At 35.3% G+C, this 17,475-nt stretch overlaps 4 protein-coding genes across 5 annotated transcripts; 2 read left to right on the top strand and 2 right to left on the bottom strand.

The window, feature by feature from the left end:
• Positions 1-601: 601 nt before the first annotated feature.
• LOC111284631 (glycosyltransferase BC10-like) lies at positions 602-5,615 on the bottom strand. 2 transcript variants are annotated; one of them, XM_022873410.2, is made up of 3 exons: positions 5,381-5,615; positions 4,424-5,204; positions 602-2,892 (listed from the first exon to the last, which is right to left on the bottom strand). In XM_022873410.2, the coding sequence occupies exons 2-3, from the start codon at positions 4,949-4,951 to the stop codon at positions 2,254-2,256; spliced, it is 1,167 nt and encodes a 388-aa protein (XP_022729145.1). In that variant the 5' UTR covers positions 4,952-5,204; positions 5,381-5,615; the 3' UTR covers positions 602-2,253. The 2 variants fall into 2 exon arrangements, with proteins under 2 accessions (XP_022729145.1, XP_022729147.1); XM_022873412.2 differs by having other exon boundaries at positions 2,007-2,892; positions 5,297-5,615.
• Positions 5,616-7,220: 1,605 nt separating this feature from the next.
• On the bottom strand, positions 7,221-10,168 carry LOC111286491 (uncharacterized). Its single transcript, XM_022876488.2, has 4 exons — positions 9,943-10,168; positions 8,995-9,102; positions 7,977-8,144; positions 7,221-7,551 (listed from the first exon to the last, which is right to left on the bottom strand). Exons 1-4 carry the CDS (start codon positions 10,042-10,044, stop codon positions 7,429-7,431), a joined length of 501 nt encoding a protein of 166 aa, XP_022732223.1. The 5' UTR covers positions 10,045-10,168; the 3' UTR covers positions 7,221-7,428.
• A 1,404-nt stretch (positions 10,169-11,572) lies between these two features.
• LOC111284471 (protein neprosin-like) lies at positions 11,573-14,002 on the top strand. The gene is made up of 9 exons (XM_089761601.1): positions 11,573-11,740; positions 11,935-12,021; positions 12,152-12,406; positions 12,517-12,678; positions 12,760-12,813; positions 12,975-13,121; positions 13,182-13,242; positions 13,319-13,650; positions 13,958-14,002. The coding sequence occupies exons 1-9, from the start codon at positions 11,573-11,575 to the stop codon at positions 14,000-14,002; spliced, it is 1,311 nt and encodes a 436-aa protein (XP_089617727.1).
• A 913-nt stretch (positions 14,003-14,915) lies between these two features.
• On the top strand, positions 14,916-17,472 carry LOC111284469 (protein neprosin-like). The gene is made up of 6 exons (XM_089763376.1): positions 14,916-15,129; positions 15,522-16,001; positions 16,298-16,459; positions 16,547-16,600; positions 16,689-16,835; positions 16,933-17,472. The coding sequence occupies exons 1-6, from the start codon at positions 14,980-14,982 to the stop codon at positions 17,317-17,319; spliced, it is 1,380 nt and encodes a 459-aa protein (XP_089619502.1). The 5' UTR covers positions 14,916-14,979; the 3' UTR covers positions 17,320-17,472.
• The last annotated feature ends 3 nt before the right edge of the window (positions 17,473-17,475 follow it).

Here is a 17,475-nt window from a genome sequence, read left to right as displayed (position 1 = left end):
CAATCAGACCCTTTTTTTTTTTTTGTAATAAAGCATATACTTAAACGAAAAGAAAAGAAAATTCATGGAACTAACCCACTTGTAATAATAATTGTGAAAGAAGATTAAATTTTCGTGAATATCTCGAGTCATTAGTTGTCAAAAAAGAGTAGAAACTGGCAATCTGCCAGTGCTCATCCAAACAGCAAACCACCAGAACTCGGAAGTTCGAACACAAAAAGAAATATGAGCAAAAAAACAAAAATCACCGGCTTTTACTACAAGGTTTATGTAAAGTTTAAAAAGTTCTTTTTTTTCTTTTGGGTAAAATGGAGAGGGAATTAAGGATATATTCCATGAGCACATGCTCATGAGTGGTGCTCGCATCATTATTGCAAAAATTTTGCTTACTAACAGTAGTACGATTGAATTTGAGTGTGGAGTATTGAAGGGTAAAGTTGTCTTTACAGTCTGATCAAACTTCACAGCAAATCAAGCTCAAACAGTGGAAAAGTCCAATCTATCATAATTGTAGAGAATATGACCCTAGTCTACTCCTAATATTGTTTGGCTGCAGAGAAAACGCAAGAAACTACTAGAAAAAAAAAGGAAATGCAAGAAATTAACAAACAAATGCTGTATATATTATACAAAACAAAAGATCTATCATTATACTAATGAAAATGATATCAATCCATAATGATACTGAAATAATTTAAAAGTCCGAACATCACCAATCAATAATCTGTGCACTACCTCTCTCACATAAATAGAATATACTCACTCCCTAGATCTACTACCACTACTCAAATTCCAAACCAAATTTAAAACAATATATTTATATTATAAAATGAAAAGTCGAGCACCATCTCTACACCATCCATCGCCGCCAACCAACGAGAAGCAACCACCAGAGGTAACATCCTTCAGATCCTGAGAGTAGAGCCGAAAAGCAGAGTGACAGCGGCGGCGACGAAAACATAGACGAATGAGGGCGAGATCGAGCCCGTTCCTGAGATGGGGCTTGGAGCTGGGGCGTCAGCAGCGATGGCTGAACCCATGAGTGCGCAAACAGCGACGAGAACAAGTACCAGAGAAGCCTTGGAGAGAGCCATTGTTGTTGGAATTCTTAAGCGTTAAAAAAGGGTTTTTTTTTTTTTTTGGCTAAAAGAGCGAGGAAACGTGTGAGGGTTTTTGGGTAGTAAGTGGGATTATAGGTGGCGCTTAATATGTAGAAAGAGAAAGAAGGAAAGGTCGGGCAGCTGCCCGGATTTCCAGCCTGGAGATTGATGTAGTTAGGTATGATAACCAAAAACGCGGTCGTTTTGGGCGCCGTTAATGTTTGTTAGGCGCCTACCTCTCTGTTCTTTCTTAGGGATTAGAATTTGATTCTTTGTCATTTCAAGGCAGTAGTGGCTCTACTCAGCTATAAAGCGTGTTCTCAACTGGAGCATCTGGATGGCACCGAAAAGGTTCGGCTACACGTCAAGGTATGGCCTTCACCCGTGCTAACACGCGCGGAAATGGGTAGCCAGGTCAATAAAGAAGAGACGAGAGGAGAGGGAGAGACTGATTGGGGCAAGGCCCCAATTGAGGAAATATTATAATCACGGTCCTTCCGTCGCCAAATGAGGATTCCTAGAGGGCCCACAAAACATCACATGGTAGAGGCGGCATTGGGCGAACCGGGGGAGAACACGTAGACGGCGCCAAAGGGACAGGTATTTTTGCTAAATTCGAAGAAAAGAAAGCAAGACAATTGCATATCATAGTTCGAGAAACTTACCATTGAAGGTTTGAAGGGTTTGAATTGATGGCAGGTGAAGGTGTCAAAGGCACACACGTGTGACATTCCTTAAATTTGGGGGCAGATGGGGGACTGTTTGCGTTTAATCTCAGGCAGCATTTATGGGATTCTAAGTTACTAGTTTGGGAGCCAAAGGTTTTTTACATGATCCCATATTCAAAGTTCAAGCTCATCATGGAGAGAGAAGAGAGAGAGAGAGAGAGGGAAAGGTTATTGAAAATTGAAAAAACCAAAATACTAGGTACTATCTAATCATATGATTCTAATGTCAATACAAAAATGTGAATATACCTCCAGCGTCAATTTTCTGTGCACATGACTCGAGGGTAAATTTATAAAGAACGAAAAGAAAAAGACCCATTTATGTATGAGATTAAAGAATGGACCTGGCAGTGGCATGCTCCCATAAGTCTTCTCATGCACCCAATCTCCGCTTCAAATTTTGATTCAGGATCATCATTCTCAAGTCAGAAGCCCAAAACTTTTGGTGCTATTTGTAACAAAGGTTCCAAAGCGCTTGGAGCAAATTTTCTGGCGAAAAGGAAACAAACCGAAGACGGCTGATCATTATACATGCACTGATGACCTTCGAAGATTCTCTTGAAGAACTCTTCTGTAACGTCTGCTCTACCAAATGTAGCAGGATGAGCTCCACCCCTCGACCAGTCTACCCATGTGATGCTTCTATTTGCTAAGAGATTTGATGCCTGAATTGTTAACATGGTGGGAAAATAATGCTCATCAACGTAACATGCTGGTCTGCAGAATTGTTCAAACTTCGGGTAATATGTAATATCTTCCACTATGTTGACTGCAAGCTTTCGGTTAATTTCAAACCATTGGGATCCCTTACGCCACTGGGTGACATTCACCTCAGGCGCCATATTCTCATTGTAACGTCCTCTACCAAATGGCCCAGGGTCATCAAATGCACCAATGAAACTATATTTGGATTTCTTTATGTAGTGGTAGATGACACTGAAATTGTATAGAGGTATGCAAGATTCAGAGAGAAGGATAAACCATTCATTGGATATGTCAAGCAAGGCATTGGCAATAAGCCTTCTCTCAGCATCACACATACTCATCTTTCCCCACTCAGAGACCTGTAGAAGAGCAAATACAGAAATTAGGAACTCCTCAACCCCCAAAAGAGAAGAAAAATGAGTCTGCTCATTAAAATATATAAAATATATCTGTATATGAACTGTTGAAGAACAAATGCCAAGCAATTATTAATCATGGCTGATGGGAAGGAAAAAAAATCAGCAACCACAACAATGTACTGATGTGTAACTGAAAGAGAGACGTTTAGTACAACACTACAAGAGCTAATATAGAGATGACAGTTCCTAGGAGCAGAAGTCTGCCCCATAACCCTCAAATAGAACAGTCACCATATTACATTGTAATTATAGATCTGGGCATCTTCCTATGGAAACGGAAACAAATAATCATCCTTTCACACCTAGTTCAACTTAAGGACTAGGATGTTAAAGCCAAGCATAAATCTTGTGAAATCTCTTCAGGGAAATTCAATCACAATAAATTGCCATCTCCTAAAAGTTAGCTAACACATTACAGCTATCTTTTCCCAAAGCAAACCTTCATTTGACTAGAAGTACCTATTCCCCACACTCACTACTTGAAAGGCCTCTAAACCAAACAGTTTTTGTGATGTTACCCAGCATTATTAGTTCAGAATTGACTTTGTCTCTAGTCTCAATAAGCACCATTGATACGGTGTGCTATGATATGAGGGTATTAAACCTGTGTTGCGGTTTGAAGCACATAACAAACCCACAGACCGTATAAATAGACAGATCTAAAAGTGCAAGCTTCAACCCAGCTTAGATGATCTCACATATTGAAGGTAATGACATATACAGTTGAACAATCACATACATCTGATGCCATTTACTTTTTTTTTAATCAAAGTGATATAATATTGTGTGCTCATGACCACAATTTTGCATGTGTTTGCAATGAACCAGTGGTATGCCTATATGTATTGTATGCAAGAACGACCCCTTCATTTGCAAAGAGGTTATAAATTGCATATCTAAATCACAACCATCTAGCCAACCAAGAACCAATCAAAACTGGAATTTAAGTTGATAGATAAGGAGAGGCACATACTACCATCTTACTATTTTAGACAAAGGGTTAAGAGCAAAAGGCAATGAATGTTAGTAGTTCTATGCCTAACCTTCAAAAACCAAAACATCTTATTATTTTAAGAAAAAGGGTTAAGAGCAAGAGGCCATGAATGGTAGCAATTCTAAGTCTAACCTTCAAAAACCAACTTCTGAAAGTAACTTATGTAAGCATGCTAACCCCCCCAAATACTTAAGAAATGCCCATATAATAAAATTCTGAAAGACATCCAAGCATGCTATTACCACTCTTAGCATAGAAGCTACATAAGAGAAGTTCTAAACAGCATAAGAGCGAAACAAGGACAGCAACTCAACATCGCGTACTTAAGCATACAAAAATACACACAAACCATGTTGCAAAGGAACAAGGATGGAGGGATTCTTAACATAACAATGACCAAAGATGATTAAAACAATTTACAAAATTCAGAAACAAATGAAAACTAGTATACAATAAATGGGCATTTGAATAGCATACCTGACTTGGGATTTGTCTCCTGTAAAAAACCGAAGAAGGAGGAAACTCAGTATTGAAGGATGGCAGCGAATGAATATAAACAGAATAAAGCCCTTCATGCCCCTTCAAAAACCTCTCCCAAAGAGGAGAAAATGGCAACGGCCCCTTAGTCAAGAACATAAAAGCAACCTTTGGAAGTCTATTAAATGGATACTTCTTTATTCGTGGCACAAAAGAGGCTCTCCATAATAACTCTTTATCACTCATTGAGTGAAGCAAATTCGATGGAGGTTTTCTCCAATGATCCAAACTATTTGGTTCTTCATCACACGACACAACATTAGACTTAACTGTAGTTACCACACTATAAATTCCAAAACGCCGGATTGTATATATACTAATGATCGAAAAGGCGATACAGAGAGCAAGAAACAACCCAAATAACTGAAGTACCCTCAGTGGCAGAGTCCTAGATTGGCTTGTCCTAGTTGTAACCACAGTATCCTTGCCTTCCTCTAAAAACCCACCCGACCCATCTCTTGCTTGCATCTTTCAAGACAATTCCAAAACCAGAATTCAACTTCTGAGGTCAGATCCAGAAACCCCCGTTTCTTATTTTTCCAGTCAAAAACAGTAAACTAAAAGCTCTTGCATCTTAGATCCCAACGGATTAAGTCAGTGAAAATTTCCAATATCTGGGGTTTTTTCTTTTTAATATCCAACAAACGTCAAAAAGTACAGCCCTTCTTAACAATAGAAACAATAATAGAATAATAGATCTAAAGATGACAAGTTATACCACCTGACAAAAAAAAGTCAATAAACTATTATAGCGTGAAAATCAAGAGTTTAAAGCAAAAAGAATATTGGATAAACAGTAATATTTACAAGAACCTTCGTCAAGATCAAAGTGCAGACGAGGCTGATGTAAGTCTTTCCGTAAAAAAGAAAAGCAGAAGCAGGAGATAGTGAACATACCATGTAAACTTACTGCTGCAGAAAGAAATAGAGATAAAATAAGTTTTTTAATTCTATTTAGGTGCTTGAATTGCGCCCAGATCAGTCTTAAAGGTCAATAAGGAAAAACAAGAAAGGAGGTTAGGCAGAGGAAGACAGAAAAGTTTGGTGAAGGCAAGGGAGAGAGAAATGGAGAAGTTTGGTTAGTCTTACGGAAGAGAAACGATAACAACAAATGAAATGAAGTTACGTTGGCGATTGGCTGCCATCTTAAGACGGCATTTAAAAATGATATGGCCACGTTTAAGATTTGTGACAGTGGGGAAACCTTAAAGTGAGTTGAAAAGACAGTTTTGTCCTACGCAGTTTCAGGTTGCTATTTGACATACAGGGGGATAGTATCGGAATTGAAAGGGGAAAATAGTTTTGTATGGATAAGGTGGTAACCAAGCAGGCACCAAGATGAACGAGGCTTTGATGGCCAAAATTCTGGGGGTAATGGTGCCCTAAACAAAGGGGACAGAGACAGTTCAGAATAAAGTACAAAACTCTCACGTCATTGAAAGTGGGATTTTGACATAAGGAATGACCATGATGTTAGGATTTCTTTCCTCTAAAAATGAGATGGTAAAATGGTGAAAATCTGAAACTTCCCTGCTATAAGGGCCTCTAGGCTGTAAATAAACCAACGCACATGATCTCTATTTTTGGTAATTTAATATCCCTCCTCGATATGATGATCACGAAATGAGTGAATAATCGAATTTTGATTTATTGTTTCTAGATTAGAACGGAATGAGCTAATTAAATGAATCAATAGACCTTGACTCAGCGATAAAAAAAGAGTTTAGAATCTTTTAAGTTCTAAATTTAAAATTTATTGCATGTGAACTTAATTTAATTTTATGTTAAATTTATTTAATTATATTTTAATTTATTTATTAATTATTCAGAGATTATATATATATATATGAATATAATTTTTAATTATGTTTATAGTATTTTTAATTTTATAAAAAAAAAAATGGAAAGAGGAGTGAACTAGATTTACCGATTATACAATTCACACGTTTAACGGCAAAACTGGCTTGTTTGGTGAATTTTCGTTGGCTTTAAACCTCAAGGTGGAGTTTCATTCATCAATGAAAGGTCGGATCAGGACCCCACCTTCCAAAGTAAAATTTATAAGATCGCTCACCAATAGACGTGCAACCGCTTCCACCTAAGTTGATTCCAACATTCAGTTTCTAACGAAGGCAGGCAGAATGGCTGGCTGGAAGCAACGTGGAGTGAAATACAATTCCTCAAACATCCCGCAAATATATTCGTGTACGTATAATTCCAATGGAACAAATTTGCCCAGTTCAGAATCAGTCGATTGTTACCTAGATAAATAAAATAGTGGTAAGAAGGCGGCTGTTTGTTTCAATGTATTAAAATTGTTTCCTAGCAACAAATCGTAATCTCCCACAATACCTGATATATACGATGCACTAGCAAATATATGGAGCAGCCTTGCGGCTTCAAGTATATCGGAACATTCCCAAGCGCCGGAAGACATTAGTGTATCTCACCAATGGTGGTTTCCAAATAAGAAAACTGAAACCAAATCAAACAGACCAGATAAAAAAACCATGACTCTAATCCAAATTGGCCCAATTCAGCCACACCAACAGTTGTAGCTCTTTATCTGAAGAGCAAGAATCATAACGCTTTTCCAGGTAAGAAAAGAATCGATCCTTAAACACGAGGAACTAAAATAATTCTTTAAGAAAACCGCCATTTTTTTTTCATCCCAGCCAAAGAGCTATTGGGATCTAGTGTAATTATGTTCACAATTCAAAAAATTAAGAAAACCACAGAAGGCACACGCATAATGTGATTCATTAATCAGTTTAAACCATTGCCAGGGTATCTATTAACATACTTCAAACAGAAATTTTCACATTAAACGACCTTTAGATATAGCTTCGTGCTTACATGTAATCCAGTCACAGGTTTCTATCTCATTCACAATGAACTGTCAGTTTTATTTACCAAAACATGTGCAAGCAGGAGAGTAATATGATCTACTTCACAACGTCAAAAGTAGAACGGAGGTTGGATATCATCACCGGGCACTCTCCCTTCTCATCATATTCAGCAAAATCGCCTCCAGACAAGTCAACACCTTCAAATTTAGTCCCTTCCAGCTACACGAACAAATTACAGTCAAAACACATCTACCAATATATAGATGGGATGGCTATATAAGAAACTTTATAAATATGCCCAAATTACAATAAGTTATTATAAACTTCGTGAAGTGGGTGGAAAAAATCCAAACTAGGCACTTCCCAAAAAGGAACTACATCAAATGAAATGTATCAAACTTCAGGATATGCATAATATTATGCAGGGTCTTCTATGCAGCAATTAGTCCTTATCTTTGTTGTGACGAGGTTTTTTTTTGGTCTTTAAAAACAAAGAACATGTGTTTCTATGATTGGAACTGGAAAATTGATAAATAACAAAACACATTTTCGAAAGGCCTTGCCATTATAATAAGCTATGTTCACAATTTCTACTACCTAACAAAAAGAGCATCGAGGGTGGAGGATGAAGAACAAAGACTTACAGATTCAACCTTCCAGCCACCACCAAATACATAACCTACAGGCTCATAACCCCTGCACTCAAAAAGCATCAAAGGTGAATATTTTCCTCCTTCACTCTCTTCCTGCGTCAGTGGTTGACCTCGGCCTGAGATCATTGTTACAGTTCCTTCCCTCATACAAAATTTGCACTAGAGAGAAAGAAAAGGCACCAAAATACCATTAATCACTGGAAGAAAATAGCTAGGTAGATAAAAAAAGAGACCAAAGTATAGTAAATTGAAGTAATGCAATTAAAGTAACTACAAGTAATGTGTCACAAAAAATGCTGAAGTTTGATTATTTTCAAGTTAAGCAAATAGAATATCTACATTAGGCCACTCTAAGGCATAAGATATAGGACAAACGCTCTCTAGAAAAAGAATAGAGTTCTAGAAGTACAAAGCTTATTCGACCCCAAGCAACTTTCAAAAAGAATGGATCAAAGAAAACCTCAATCAACATCACAACATGTGAACTGAAAGGAGTCACCGGGACTTACAATTAGATTTTAGAATCATGTCATGCTTCTTACTATTATAAAACACAGGAAAGAATATTATGCATCTTGAAACCAAGAATAAGATAGATTATATATTGGTTCTTAACATCCAGTAATACGGATTTTTGGATTTCCTTTTTGAGTTAAGAAAACAATGTCATTTTACAACTAAACTCACAAAAAAAAAATCTGATTAGACAGAATTTGGGAACACTAAACTATAAGTATCTGCCAGCTTAAAAAATGAGAAGGAGAATAAAATAAAGCAAGACTAGTATTACCATGTGCAGCCCAGGTGAAAGGTTAGATTCAACTTGAATGACCATTTGACAAGAAATTGACTAAGTCCAGGTAAGACTGTTACTTATAAGAAGTAGAATTTGTCTCTCTAATCCCTTCTGATCTCTCAGCACACCAAACAAACATAAATTCCACAACTCGTAGTGAACTTTCACTTCAAATCAATTCATTTTACAAACAATACAAATACACAAGATTACCTTCTGAACAAGATTGGTGGTTCCCTTGCCCAGTGGAAGAGGAACGGTGTCGCCCAAGCTCACACATGTTTCCCTCTGACTCAGCTCTCCACACCTCTCACATTTCAGCTGCAACTCCAAATAAGCAAATAGATTGAAGATTTCATGTACCAAAAAAAAAAAAAAGAAAAAGAAATAGATTGAAGGTTTCAAATATTAGTGAAAAAACAAGGATATGAGAGAGCTGTTATTCTTCTTTAATTTTAAATATAAAGAAGAATAAGGAAATTTAAGCAGATTTTATTAAAATGAAATCAGATCTGAATACTTAAGAGGAAGAAACAGAATTCTGAAAGGAATAAAAGAAACATTAAAAACATGGCCATCCACAAATGATAGAAGAAAATTAAGAACGATAAAGCAATTTTTAATGAATGTATAACATCGAGCCCTAAGAAAAAAGCCGTTAAAAACATATAAATATAACGAGAAGCAGATTCAAAAATAGAAAAAGAAAATGGAATCAACATTTTTATGAAAAAAATAGAAAAATAAAAAGAGAGAAGAACAAATAAAGGGATAGAAAAAGTCAATTTACGTGTATTGTAGTTGCGATAAATGAAGCAAAACGAAGAGCTAAAATAAATTCAACTGAAATTATGAATGAGCAAATATAGTAACTATAAGTATTTATTTAAAAAAAAAAGTAACGATTAAAAATTCAGAAAAAGAAAATAACAAGCAAAAGTTAGTAAAGACGAAATGAAGAAGAGATTGCAACTTATAATCTGACATTAGAAGTGAAAGAAAGATTAAAACGAACTGGATTCAAGCAACAATAAGAGCAATAAATCTGCGCTTAAAGAAGAAAAACAAAGCAGTTCAAAAGTAGAAAATCGTATGAAAATGAAATGAGGTCAGCGCAAGCGAAGAAAATCAAAAGTCAAAACCAGACAAAGAGAGAGAGACCTTGAAGAGATAGGAGAAGTAGGGATCATCGCAGCCCCCGTCAGGCTGGAGGTTGGTTAGGTTTTCGAGGTCGGCAGCGATCTTCAGCATGAACTTCACCATTTTCGCTTGATTAGCAGCGTCAAACCCAAGCTTTCGCTTTCACTCTATCTTCGAGTCTCTAAGCACCAAAATGGACTTAAAGAAAACCGCTTGCGAGAATTTTTATTTTATGTTTCCATTTCTCGAGGATTTTATTATGTGTATTTTTCGTTAAATTTGTTTGATCCTTCTAGAATATATTCCTTCTCCGGCGTGGCTGCTATAAGCCATTAAATAAACGCCACGTGGAATTAAAAAAACTATTAGATTAAAAAAAATGCTATTTTCATCAATAGTATCATCCTTTTGACAAAAATAGTTTATGAAATTTCATTGCTATTACTTCAGTAAAATGTTAATCCTTTCTCAGTGCTCATTTTTCTTTTTTTATTTTTTCTGCAACTTTCATTTGATTTTTTTTTTATGAAAATACTTTATTGTAATAAGATTAATCCTTTCATTCGTTTGTTTTAAAGTGATCCATTAATGCAATTTACTAATTTAGGTTAATAAGGTTGGTTGAGAATGAGTTGATAGGATATGAATATTTTAATTATAAAATTTAGGTGTGAATTTTGCTATCAACATTTATAAATTTAATGTAAATTATTATTAAAATTGGATATATATGTTAAAAATATTTTATTTACAATGATTGTTATATAATTAATTATAATTATAATTATATAAAATTTATCAAAATTTTATATGAAATTTATATTTAAAAGTAATGGATCCTTATATAAAATTTTATTATAATTAAAAAATTAAAAAAATTATAATAAAAAATTATAAATAATATATTTCACTTGAATATATATATATATATATATATATATATATATATATATATATATATATACTAATTTAGGCATGAAGTGTGAGCTTGACCATCAAACAAAATAATAAGGCCCAAAATTATTTCCTACATCTAATTTAAGTTACAGCCCATATTATTCTTTTCTTTGTTAAAGTGCTATAATTTGGAAAACAATAATAAGAAGATTTGGTAACAATTAATAAGCAAAATTTGAATTGTTTACGCCTTTTTATTTAAAATGATGTATTCATCCTTATGTTAAAATCCAAATTAAAAATTTTCTAGTCCCTTTTTTTGTAATATGTTGCTGTCTTAAGTTTTTTTCATCTGTCTTAATTTCTATGTCCTATTAAACTAAATTTTTTTGCATTTAAGTTTTTTTTTTCTACCAAACTTACTAACAATGTCTTATATCTATTTGATGGTTCTAAAGTATGTCTAAAAATTCATTTCTATATCTTGCTTCCAAAATATGATTCAAATGCTGAAAGTGTGTAATGAAAATGAATAAATCATGAATAGAAGGTAAATCATGCAAATTTTGAGTGTGATTTGAAATAAAATATTGCTGCTTACATCTCTATTTGATCATCAAAAGGACCCAAATCAGCATTTCCAATGAGTTTTATACCTTCATGATTAAATCATTAGAATGATGTTTGTGATTTCATAAAAAAACACCTTTCATTTCCATAGATTAGGGTGAAGAAACTGAGGGACAATAGCAAAATGAGAACAAGTTTTTTGTATTCTCATGGTTTTAAAGGGATGGTTATTCTCTTGGGGATAACACTTTGTTATGTGCTTGGGGAGGGTGACCTAGGTTTAGCCAGACAGAAGACTTTAGAAGGAAGAAAACCAAAGAACCCTGGAAGGCATGCGGTGAAATCCATTCAGGTACAAGATTTTGATGCTTTTATCCTATATGTTACTCTTCATTTCCATTATCAGAAGAAGCAAGAAAATTTTGGTCCTTTGCATGCGTCAAGGCTTTCTTCATATGTTTTTGTTCTGTTTCAATGGGTGGTTTTGAATATGAAGCAAAGCTATAGAACTTAGTAACATGTACCCGCATATGTTTCTGCTTGCAGAGTAAAGATGGTGACATTATAGATTGCATTGACATTTACAAGCAGTCTGCATTGGATCATCCTGCTTTGAGGAATCACATCATCCAGGTGTACATTTTGTTGCAGCTAGAACATTAACATTAATTTTTTTAAGCTTTATTTCTAGATACTTTGTTGGATGTTCCAATACTTTGGTTCTATTGGAATTGTCTGTAATAAAAACTTTTGCTGCAAGTAGATGGCACCAAGTTATAATCCAACTATGGAGGAAATTCCAACAAGTGACCAATCGTCCAGGATTGTAGCATCTCAATTATGGCAGAAAAGTGGAAGCTGTCCGAAAGGAACAATCCCAGTTCGAAGAACCAAGAATAAAGGGATGCCATCCAACTCTGAAGAAGGTTATTCAAAGAAAAGGCCAAGCTATTATGATCCTGTTAAACTGCCTAACAAAAAGGAGACTCCATTATTTCTTCAACAAAAGAATCACTCGGTATCCATCACTTTCATGCTAGACTTCATTTGTTCAAGTAATTTGACATGGTAAATCTACTATTTCTCATCGGTACATTTGCATTTCTGGCCCGACTTTATGCGAACCAGAAGGCAATATTGCTCACAGAAGGGTATAACTATGCTGGAGTCAAAGGAGACATCAAAGTCTGGAATCCTCTTGTTGAATCTGATGATGAATACAGTACTTCTAGAATATGTCTCACAAGTGGCCCTTGGTATGATTTTGAGAGCGTTGAATCTGGATGGGCGGTTAGTATCAACTCCTCCTAGCTAAGCTCCTATATATTTATCCTTATAGTTATTAATCTACAATGATTTCAATTTTTCCAGGTGAACCCGAGTGTGTACGGAGACAGACAAACACGATTATTTGTTTACTGGACTGTAAGTTCATTTTAACCATGACTAATTGTCTTGAAGCTTCAAAAGAGTCCTAATGGAAAAACTTTTATGGGGGACAATTCTATTCATTGTAGTCAACATGTTGCATGCACTGTGTTACATAAATTTGATCAGTAACTAAATATTTCTCTCTCCATGTATAGGCTGATTCATCAAAAACAACTGGTTGTTTTGATCTAACTTGCCCCGGCTTTGTTCAGACTAGCAGTGAAATTGCTCTTGGTGCAGCAATTTATCCTATCTCGGTCTTAGGAGGGCTCCCATATCAGATAACTCTCTTTATATTTAAGGTCAGGAAATATGGAGCTCAACTTTCGTTCTTAAAATTAGTAGTTTTAATACTCACTTAGGATGAAACTTTCATTCAATTTACAAAAGCAAAATCATTAAAACATGGACAGTCAGGTGCAGGTATTAAACTAGTTGTAAACCTTGAACCTTTGTGTCTTCAGATCTTCTGATTATCTTTTATATTTTGGTTTTCAAGTTCAGGATCCATTGACAAACAATTTATGGGTGCAGTATGGAGAAAAAACAAACATAGGGTATTGGCCACCAAACTTGTTTAAAACATTGAGTCATGGTGCAGAATGTGCAGAATGGGGAGGCGATGTCTACAGCTCAAAGTTAGAGCAAACGCCCCATACAAAAACAGCCATGGGTAATGGAAATTTTCCTGATTATATTTCTGGGAATTCAGGTTACGTGAAAAGATTGCGAATACTTGATATCTCTTTTAACTTGAAGTTCCCAGACTGGGTCATGACCTATGCGGATGAATACGACTGCTATCGTTCTGAATATATTGGAGATTACATTGTAGATCCTGAATTTTATTTTGGGGGCCCTGGCAGCTACTGGAATCCCATGTGCCCTTAAGCATTAGTAATGACTGCCGCCATTGGTCAGACACTTTAGACTTGCAATTTTTTTTGATCTATAGGTTTGTGAGTTAAGGCCACTAATAAAATTAAAGGAGTATGTTCTATGTTTGTCAGAACTCAAAATGTATTAGTATGTTTGCAATCACTTCCTAAAGACTCATCAATAACTTGAAAAATGATAGAGAAGGGATTCAAAAAATCGAATATAATTTGGGTTAGAACAAAAAGTGCAAAATTCTCAGGTAAAGGCATCTTTGAGCTCTCAAGAAAACCAGTTTTCCAAGTAGTGTGTCAGGTTGGGTTTTATTAATCACATGCCTATAAAAAGAATCTCAACTAGAATCAGGTTGCAGAATTTTCTAGAACAAATGTAGAAATCCCACTGGTGACAATGGTGAAGAATCACTGTCAAAAGGAAGATCATCTAAGACCATGTCATAGGAAGGTTCTTCAAGCAGTACAGTTTAAAACTAGTTAATTTTGCATTTTTTTGTTTTAACCCAAACTAATTTTGCACCTTTTGTTTTAACCAAAATCATAAATAACAAGGTTATTCAAGCAGTCATTGGCCAATGACATGCTATAGAAAGTGATCTGGTTGGTTATTTAAGGGCTATACAGGACGTTAGATGTGGTTTCTGAAACATCATGGATTTGGTCATAAATCATTCGGGACCAATGGTGTGGTTGGTACATTAGAAAAGTAAAATAATAGGACAAGGGAAAGTGAAAAAATGGAAATAAAATAAATTTTGGGTTTGCTCAAAAGGAAAGAAAAGTGATGGAAAAGGAAATAAGAATTATTATAATTTTTCACACAAATTAACAAATACAAATTAATTCAGATTAGAAAAGTAAAATTATAGTAAATAAGAGAGATGTAAATCAGTGTTGCATATTTATAACTTATCCATCATATTTAGATTTTTTTAATTTTAATTTTAAAAAATTATTATAATGATAAATTCATATAATTTTGTATTTTCTTTTTTTATTTTTCAATTCTACCAAATACAACTTTTTTCATTTTTTCAACCAATCACAAAAATAAAATATATGTATTTTCCTTCTTTTCATTTTTTTTCTCTTTCTATTTATTATCTTTCCATTTTTCCATTCTCACCAAATAACCAAATAAAGCCTAAGACACATCTCTTCCCATGTTATATTAGTTTCGTGTCAGGCCCTATTGTTTTTACGTACTTTACCTTTTGTTGGTCTTTTACCATTCAGATACATCAGTGTTTCCATTGCTGCAGGAGTAATGGCAAAACTGATATCCAGTCTTTTCATGGTTCTGGTTTTATCTTATTTGAGTAACAGAGTAGATGGAAAAGTTCCTTCAAAAGAAACTCTTGAGAATGTTGATAGGAAATTAAAGCTGCTTAATAAGCCTGCAGTCAAGAGTATACAGGTACAGTATTTTACTATCCTCTCAAAAAATCCCAGGGAAACATCAACAAATTGCTTTATATTGAGTCTGCCAATTTTGTTACAGAAGTCAGATTTGAGTACAATGTTAATGTGAAAACTGAGTACAATGTTAATGTGAAAACTTACATATCTACGACCAACAAAGCATATAAACTTTTTATTGATTGTTTTAAAAAAATGGCCTACAACTTCTTGGCCTAGTAGCAACAAGAACGTTATTGAGGCATGCAGGCTTAGGTTCGAACCCAAGCAACCCCTTCCCCATTCCCCAACATCAAAAGAAAAAAAAAAGTTAAGAGCAACATAGGAGTCAATTGAAGTTTGTCATTTAGTTATTGACTAATCTTCTACGCATTGAAATGGCTATGGTAGAGTGAAGATGGAGATATTATCGATTGTGTTGATATCCACAAACAACCTGCTTTTGATCACCCTGCATTAAGGAATCACGTCATCCAGGTGCATTTTTCTAACATTATGTTCCCTTCTCCTTCTATCTTTAACCATACCAGAAGTTTCCTGTATGCGGCAGTGGTATTGACTGTTATACTAAATGTTAATGTGCAGATGAGACCCAGTTTTGATTTACAGGAAGACAATTTAAGCATAAAAAAGGAGTCTTCCAAGCAAGTGGTAACCCAAACTTGGCAAAGAAGTGGAAGCTGTCCAGAAGGAACTGTTCCCATTCGCAGAATGCGAAGGCAGGACTTACTGAGAGCAACTTCTCTTGAGCAATTTGGAAGAAAACCCCCACAAGTTTTCTTTCCATCAAACAGAACAAATCAGGGAGATGGTAGCTTCTCATATATTAACAACACCAAAGCCACACTTGGTCCAAACCTTAATCGCTCTGTAAGTATCCTCAGGCTATATGGTACCTTTTGCAATGCTAAAGATAGTTTGATTATAAAATCATTTTGATGAGACCCTTTATTAGATTAGAAAGTTTTATTGCCAATTGCCCAATGCCTTCAGAGTTCAGAGTCTTTTGACAACTACTGGAACAGTAAACACTATGTTGTTCTTCTGTTTGTCTTGGACCAAATTTTTTCGTTGCTGGATTATCGAGATCAAATGCCTTATTCATTACAACTTTTTCACTGATCAGTGCCTGAATACTTTTCTAACGATATGGCTTTCTGAAACAGTCTGCATTTCTTCTTACACTTGGATACAACTACATAGGAGCCAAAGGAGAAATAAATGTTTGGAATCCAAACGTTGCTTCTCCAGACGATTGCAGTACTGCTCAAATATGGATGAAAGGAGGGCCTGGTGACGATTTTGAAAGCCTGGAATCAGGATGGGTGGTTAGTTCATTAAGAAAGACTGATACCTGAAACATCCTTTTCATTTTTGTTTTCTTCTTTTTGTCATAACTTCCAATATTTTCACAGGTAAACCCAAAATTATATGGTGACAAACGGACTCGATTTTTTGCATACTGGACTGTAAGTGCATTAAGTTTTCAGAGTAAAAAAATGGGAAGAGTAAATTTGCAGTTAGTTCCATCATGTTAGTTTTGTATTTCATTTTCAGACGGATGCATACAAGAAAACAGGTTGCTTTGACCTCACGTGCAGTGGCTTCGTGCAAACGAGCCGCGATTTTGCCCTTGGAGGAGCCATTGATAGCTGGTCCAGCAAGTCTGGACGACAGTATTATATCACTGTTGGCATATACATGGTATCATTAGTTTTTTCACGCTCTCTTCTTTAATGGTGATCTTTTGTGCCTTGGTTTATTATTTTTCATTTACACGAACTTGAGTTGTTGATTTCAGGATCCAAAAACAAGCAATTGGTGGCTAAAATACGCGGATGATATAACTGTTGGGTACTGGCCTGCCGGAAGCCTCATGTTTTACTTGAATCACAGTTCAACATTGGTTCAATGGGGAGGAGAAGTTTACAGCCCTAATGTGTTTAAAACTCCTCATACCAAGACTGCCATGGGAAGTGGAGAATTTGCTCGGGGTCTATTTGGTAACGCATGTTACATCAACAATGTTAGGATTGTAGACTATTCTCTATCTCTCAAGTACCCTGAGTGGGTGGACACCTGGTCTGATGAAGATTACTGCTACTCTGCTTATAATTACATAGAAAGATATGGAGTTTACCCAGTTATTTACTTCGGAGGTCCTGGTCAGAATCACCTTTGTCCTTGAGCCTTCCAAATTGTATTCACCATTTAGCAAACAATTAATAAAATCAGATGCATTGGAAAGTTTTGCTTAAGTTATACTTTTATTATCATCATTTCTTCCTTCAAAATGAGATCACAAAATAGAGATAAGGAAATCAAAAAGCAAAGCTGTCAGGTA

The sequence above is a fragment of the Durio zibethinus genome, chromosome 6 (assembly GCF_047325235.1).
Source record: "Durio zibethinus cultivar Kanyao isolate XHJ-2024 chromosome 6, ASM4732523v1, whole genome shotgun sequence".
NCBI lineage: Eukaryota > Viridiplantae > Streptophyta > Magnoliopsida > Malvales > Malvaceae > Durio > Durio zibethinus.
Note: the sequence above shows the minus strand (reverse complement) of the source record. Positions and strands in the feature narration are given on the sequence as shown.

Bases quoted from the DNA above. Each gene is read 5' to 3' on its own strand.
- LOC111284631 (XM_022873410.2), bottom strand. From the start codon at position 4,951: ATGCAAGCAAGAGATGGGTCGGGTGGGTTTTTAGAGGAAGGCAAGGAT. The intron at 2,893-4,423 runs GTATGCTATTCA...GCTCTTCTACAG, and splicing joins GGAGACAAATCCCAAGTCAG to GTCTCTGAGTGGGGAAAGAT.
- LOC111286491 (XM_022876488.2), bottom strand. From the start codon at position 10,044: ATGGTGAAGTTCATGCTGAAGATCGCTGCCGACCTCGAAAACCTAACC. The intron at 9,103-9,942 runs GTCTCTCTCTCT...TTGGAGTTGCAG, and splicing joins ACTTCTCCTATCTCTTCAAG to CTGAAATGTGAGAGGTGTGG. The intron at 8,145-8,994 runs GTAATCTTGTGT...CTTTCTCTCTAG, and splicing joins CCACCAATCTTGTTCAGAAG to TGCAAATTTTGTATGAGGGA.
- LOC111284471 (XM_089761601.1), top strand. From the start codon at position 11,573: ATGAGAACAAGTTTTTTGTATTCTCATGGTTTTAAAGGGATGGTTATT. The intron at 12,022-12,151 runs GTGTACATTTTG...TGCTGCAAGTAG, and splicing joins TGAGGAATCACATCATCCAG to ATGGCACCAAGTTATAATCC. The intron at 13,122-13,181 runs GTCAGGAAATAT...ATACTCACTTAG, and splicing joins TAACTCTCTTTATATTTAAG to GATGAAACTTTCATTCAATT.
- LOC111284469 (XM_089763376.1), top strand. From the start codon at position 14,980: ATGGCAAAACTGATATCCAGTCTTTTCATGGTTCTGGTTTTATCTTAT. The intron at 15,130-15,521 runs GTACAGTATTTT...TGGCTATGGTAG, and splicing joins CTGCAGTCAAGAGTATACAG to AGTGAAGATGGAGATATTAT. The intron at 16,601-16,688 runs GTAAGTGCATTA...TTTCATTTTCAG, and splicing joins GATTTTTTGCATACTGGACT to ACGGATGCATACAAGAAAAC.